The 6,269-nt window shown below is 41.8% G+C and overlaps 1 protein-coding gene across 1 annotated transcript; it reads left to right on the forward strand.

The window, feature by feature from the left end:
* Nucleotides 1–431: 431 nt before the first annotated feature.
* On the forward strand, nt 432–1,583 carry LOC308304117 (pyrin-like; the record flags this gene model as incomplete). The annotated part of the gene is made up of 2 exons (XM_080748676.1): nt 432–548; nt 669–1,583. 2 exons carry the CDS (start codon nt 432–434, stop codon nt 1,581–1,583), a joined length of 1,032 nt encoding a protein of 343 aa, XP_080604802.1.
* Between the last annotated feature and the right edge of the window lie 4,686 nt (nt 1,584–6,269).

The raw sequence follows: 6,269 nt of genomic DNA on the forward strand, positions 1-6,269 counted from the left end.
GCCTGGTATAAAAGTAGAGCCCACACTGAGAGAACACCATTCACCAGCTCCTACCAACGCACCATCGCCCCCTAGTGGACTGTTCACCACCTGCTAGAGGAATCCTTCACTGCCTAACGTTGGATTTGTAGCGAACATCGAACGCTTTCACTGGAAGAGTCACAATAGTGTTCACTGGTTACGTTCTCGCTTAAACAGTCGTCCACCTCGTAGAAATGGCCTCTGCCAGCAGTCTGCTGTCTGAAAAGCACTTCCTGTGTTCTATCTGTCAGGACGTGTTCACTGATCCAGTCTCCACTCCATGTGGACACAACTACTGCAAAGCCTGCATCACACATTACTGGAACACCAGTGATGTGTGCAAGTGTCCACTGTGTGCAAAACTCTTCGACAAGAGGCCAGAAGTATCTGTCAATACCTTTATTTCTGAGATGGTCGATCAGTTCAGGAGTCACAAGATGAAAGAGGAATATGAAGCAAAGACAGAGGCTGAGGTTCGGCAGATGATCCAGGAGAGACAAGAGAAGATTCACCAGATCCAACACTCAGTAGAGCTCAGCAGGAAAGATGCAGACAGAGAGAGAGCAGACAGTGTGCAGGTCTTCACTGCTCTGATCAGCTGTATTGAGAGAAGCCAGGCTGAGCTCATTGATGTGATTGAAGAGAAGCAGAAAACAACAGAGAAACAGACTGAAGGCTTCATTAAAGAGCTGCAAGAGGAAATCACTCAGTTGGAGAAGAGAAGCTCTGAGCTGAAACAGATCTCACACTCTGAAGACCAACCCGTTCAGAAACGGAGCTGGAGACCCACCAAGGACTGGACAAAGGTCAATGTCCATCAGTCTCCACATGTGGGGACAGTGAGGACAGCTGTGGCTCAGCTGGAGAAGACACTCAGTCAAGAGATGAAGAAGCTGTGTGATGCTGAGCTGAGAAGGATCCAGCAATATGAGGTGGATGTGACTCTGGATCCTGATACAGCACATCCCACCCTCATCCTGTCTGAGGATGGAAAACAAGTGAGTTGTGGAAACATATGGAAGAATCTGCATGACTTCTTCTTCTTTCGTGTATCATCATCCTTAGAGAGATTCTCTCCATGTCCCGGTGTCTTAGGAAAACAAAGTTTCTCCTCAGGAAGGTTTTACTATGAGGTTCAGGTTACAGGGAAGACTGGGTGGACTTTAGGAGTGGCCAGAGAGTCCATCAACAGGAAAGGTGAAATCAAACTGACCCCCAACAATGGTTTCTGGACTATAGGGTTGTGGAATGGAAATGAGTACGAGGCTTGTGCTGGCCCTCCTGTCCTCCTCCCTGTAAGAGAGGAGCTCCAGAAAGTGGGAGTGTTTGTGGATTATGAGGAGGGTCTGGTCTCCTTTTATGATGTGGAGGCCAGAGTTCATCTCTACTCTTTCACTGGCTGCTCCTTCACTGAGAAACTCTTTCCATTCTTCAGTCCAGAGCCTAATGCTGGTGGTAGAAACTCTGCTCCTCTGATCATCTCTCCTGTCAACATGGACACTGGGCTTGGGGAGGACGGTGGGAACATGTTCCCTCCACCTTCAAAAAGAAGAAGAATGTGACGTCTCCTCAATTATGTAAAAGAATAGATAGATAGATAGATAGATAGATAGATAGATAGATAGATAGATAGATAGATAGATAGATAGATAGATAGATAGATAGATAGATTATCCCAAGGGGGAAATTCAGTTGTCCAGTTGTAGCATAGCAGTATACAGTATTTACAAAGTTACAGAGAAGTAAGACAAAAAGATAGATAAGAGTAAAAAAAAAAAAAAAAAAGAGCAGTACAGTACCAAGAAACTCTGCTCCTCTGATCATCTCTCCTGTCAATCACACGTCAACTCGGCTCCTCCCACCATCTCTCCTGTCAATCACTCCTCCAGCGCGTCAAAGGTTATGGCAGAAGATAATAAGAACATTGACCAATAAGAGAGAAGGGGGCGGAGTCCAGTGAGGTTGGTGTCACATGGTTTTAACGATGACCCCCTCAATATAGTCATATTTGACCTGGAGATGTCCCCAACTGAAGACATGGAATGCAGAGTGATATACAGGGGGGGAAAAAAGCCATTTAGTGTAACGTCCCACTGCTCTGTCTGTGGGAGACGCTGTGGACTCACCATGAACAGACAGAAAAGAACAGAATGCCAGCAGTGTTGATTTCATCTACATAAAAACTATGAGGAAAAAAAGTTCATTGACTACCCTTTTTCCACTGACAAAAAAAAAAAAAAAAGCTAAGCTACAAATAAAATCGAGTACAAAAAAAGTAATTTCGTTTTTGGTTGAGTTGAGTGTTCCTACCAAATGTACAATCAGCTTTTACCACGCAAATCAAAGCCAAACTAAAATACAATTTAGTGGAAAAAAAAGAAGAAAAAAGATTTAGTTGACTAAAAACATATGATATTTAGTTGACCAAAACCAAACTAAAAGCTAAAACATTTCAGATGATGCGCTGCGAGCTTGTAGATCTGCTGTTTTTGAAAAATCTTGAAAATTTGTCCAAGTCATTGAATATTTTCACCCGATTCTAATCTCTTATAAATCCTTTTTCGGTTTTTGGAAAACATATTATTTCTATCATAAGTGTCTGTCAAACCTTATCATGTCAAGGACCCCCTAGACTTGTATGTATTTGGCCGCTGAGCCCCGTCAAAATATTATTTATCAGGGACGCCTCAGAAGCAAATATTTGAGTTAAAAATGCTCGCTTTAAAAAATATATATTCAAAGATTTGCCAAAAATGTCAAGATTTAAATAAAAAAAATGCAGATATACAAGCTTGCAGCACGGCACTCTGCAATTTTTTAAAAGCTAAAGGATAGTTAAAGTGGTTAGTGTATAAACTTTAACCATTTTAAACCCAGACTCTGGAAAACATGCAAATAATATCAGGAACTATGAACTATTCAAGATGTTAAATGATGTCCTGAGGATCTCATGATGTCATACACAGATCTATATGTTCTTCATTCTGCTGTTCTTCAAGTGCACCAGAGCAAGACATTTAACCATGCAAGATCCCAATTCATTTCTACTTGCCAAAAAATTAAAATAAAAGAAGAGTTCTAATCAGAGGAAAATGTAATGTTTAAAAATGTATAATGTTTTTGTAAGGTTTTATAGCCATAAATCATGAATCATAAATCATGCTCTGATTTGCATTTTGGGGAAATTCTTCACAATAATAACATATGTGTACATGTTCCAGATGTTGTTCGTCCAGACGCTGGAATTTCAACTTCTCTGGGAGGTGTGAATGTCAGTCTCTGTGGGGAGGTATTTATATGCAAATATCGTGGCCAATGGCATTGTAACACTAAACAATAGGATTTAATGCGGATGTTAATGTGAAAAAAGAACAGGAAAACTAATTATATATATTTTTTTTTTAAACAATTTAAAAAATGTTGCCAAAAAGCTACGCTGGGCCTTGCAGGGTTAACTGACAAATGCAAAGAGAAGCCAGAGCCGGTTCCTGGCATAAGCATAGACTGTATAAAAGATACGGACAAAGCTAAGCCATTGGTTTCTATGCAGCGCAAATGACACAATATGGGTCCTTGGCATGGGTGTTGCCATCATAGATCGTAAAGGCACCAGAGGATGCTATTGGCTGCCAACGGTCACGTGCAACCGCAGGGATACATGGGAGAATGTGGTCGGAGCCTCCCGAAATACAGCACACGAAGAAGAACACAGCCGGCTGCATAGATATATTAGTTGGCCACTCCCCCCCCCCCCCCCCCCCCAACTTTATCATCAATTTGAAAATAAATGGGACCTTATTTTCACAAAACGCATATCATCGTGATGCCATCATAGATGCAGGAACCATAAAGTATGTATGAAAGTGTTAATTAAGGTTAGAAAACGAAAGGGGAAAATGAATGGGGTCCAATGGAGAACAATTCTTTTTGCGATCGGCCGGGGGGGAAAACAGCGCAACTAGCGGCCAATCATAGGAAGAGTTATTTCCGTATTGGAGTCATTTTAAATGGGCGGAACTCTGGCCCTGGGCATAAGCAATATAAGCGGTCGCTTAGGGCCACAACCACTAGGGGGCCATATCACAGGAAGACCTTTTTCTTTTTTAAACATATTGTTACATTATAGGTCATATATCCCCTATCCAAAAACTAGCGTTATTATTCTAATATATGCCCTCCCCTTTCGTCCTTCCCCATAATCCCCAACTTCATTCTAGGCCTGGCTGCCTTGATTCATGAGCAAGTCAATATGCCTCCAAAAAGAACATTTTGATCTGTTGCTGCAGATTATTTTAGGTGGCCCTCCACTGACGGATGCACGTGTACGCGTGCATCCGTCAGTGGGGGGCTCTCTCTCGACTCTCTTTCTCTCAATGTTTTGTGTCTATGTATTTACGTGCTCCGAAATTCGCTCCGATATTCGGCCGAAGAAAGCGCAGCAGTTTGCAACCCTTTTCTGAGAATAGAAGGGGTTTTTAATTGCTTCAGACAGTTTATGAAGTACTCCTTTAAATGCAGAGAGATTATTTTCTGTTTTTTTTTTCTTTCTTTTGACTGAATCCTTGAAAAGGCCATTGAAGTTCAAATGAATTAATGTGTTCCGCTATTCAAAGGGCAGCAGCTGTTTTCTGATTTCTTTTCTGTTGAAAAGCATCGCCAGAGGGCCTTTTGTTAATGTTTTATTCACACTGTAATTACAGGATAATGATGTAATCCAGTGACTCACTAGAAGTACAACTCCTCATGGACAGTAGAGCACACTAGGGCATTCACCAAATATTAGAATATTTGAAAATCAAAGGCACTATTCGACGTTGTTCACCGAAGTTGAATATTCTCTTTTTTTTTTTGTCAATACGCCTGGTGGATGAATTTGTTAATGCTCTATACCAGGGGTTCTCAAATCTTTTTAGGCCGTGACCCCCAAAATAAACATATTTGAACTGGGGACCCCCACCCTGACAAGCACTTAGATTTGTAGGTATTACATTTAATGTGACTCGGTTCCACAGATAAACATTGTGAAAATAGCAGATCTACACGCTACGTACAAACTGCACTCGGCTGGGCGCGGCCATGACACTTTCCTGGGCCCACACTGTCATGTGTCTAGATGACGTAAACGTTGAAGTCAAGTGATAATCTATCTGCGCGAAAACAAACCCGACCAGCCCTTCAAAATAATAGTGGCGGCCTACGGAGGAAACGGAACGAAAATCCCTTCAAAGTAAGAGGCAGTAGAAGTGTTAAGGAGAAAATGGCTCCAGACACATGGACAGACACAAAAATTAAATACAAAACAAACAGTTTTGGACAAACAAGGTTTCCACCCGACAACGACACGAGAACGATAAAGCTAAGGAATACGAAATAGAAAACATCTGTTTTAATTCCCCTGTACAACGAAGACTACAGCACTGAGCTCTCCCCCTTAGCTTCTTCCACATAGATGTGAACATAACAGAACGAAAGAACGCACGTGCGTGTTTGTGTGCATGCATGTGCGGTGTGATTTAGGGATGGGACGATACACGATACTATCGTTTATCGTGATGATGTAGTTTTATAATTAGTAAAACTACATGGAAATAACGTACTTCATAGTCTTTTTTTTCACTCTATCAAATGTCTTTGCCAAAAAATTGCAGATATATTTAGTTCCAGAGACCCCGCTGAAGCAAAAATGTAGTTGCAAATGTTCGCTTTAAAAATACATATAGGCCTATTCAAAGATTGGCACCCATTTTCATGATTTTTCAAAAATAGCAGATCTACAAGCTCACAGCGCGGCGCTCGGTGCCGCGCTGTGAGCTTGTATATCTGCTATTTTTCAATAGATAAAGCATAGAATAAACGTGTTAAATGCATCTCCCTGCAGTGACCACGGGGACCCTGCTCTGTGGTTGTAAGCAGGGCATCAGGAGACAGACAGCCGGTGGGCAGCCATGCATAGCTGATGTGGTCTGCGTTGCAACGCGTTAGAATGCTTCACCAACAAACAACCTCCAGCTTTACATTATTCACTACTTTATAAGGTTGTACAGGCCCGGTGGGAGGGCGCGAGGATGGGCCAGAACGTATCCCACAAAAACACTAAAAACAACAACAATAGAAGCAAGTTATTGCGTTATTATCGTTAGGATCTGTGTTACTGAATGCAGATCTTAACTCTCAAATACCAGGAACGCAGCCCGAGTCGCGTTAGATTTTAACCACTTTAACTGTTATTTTATGCTTTAACTTTTGAA

This window comes from Nannobrachium achirus, assembly GCF_963921795.1.
Source record: "Nannobrachium achirus genome assembly, chromosome: 19".
In the NCBI taxonomy this organism is placed as follows: domain Eukaryota; kingdom Metazoa; phylum Chordata; class Actinopteri; order Myctophiformes; family Myctophidae; genus Nannobrachium; species Nannobrachium achirus.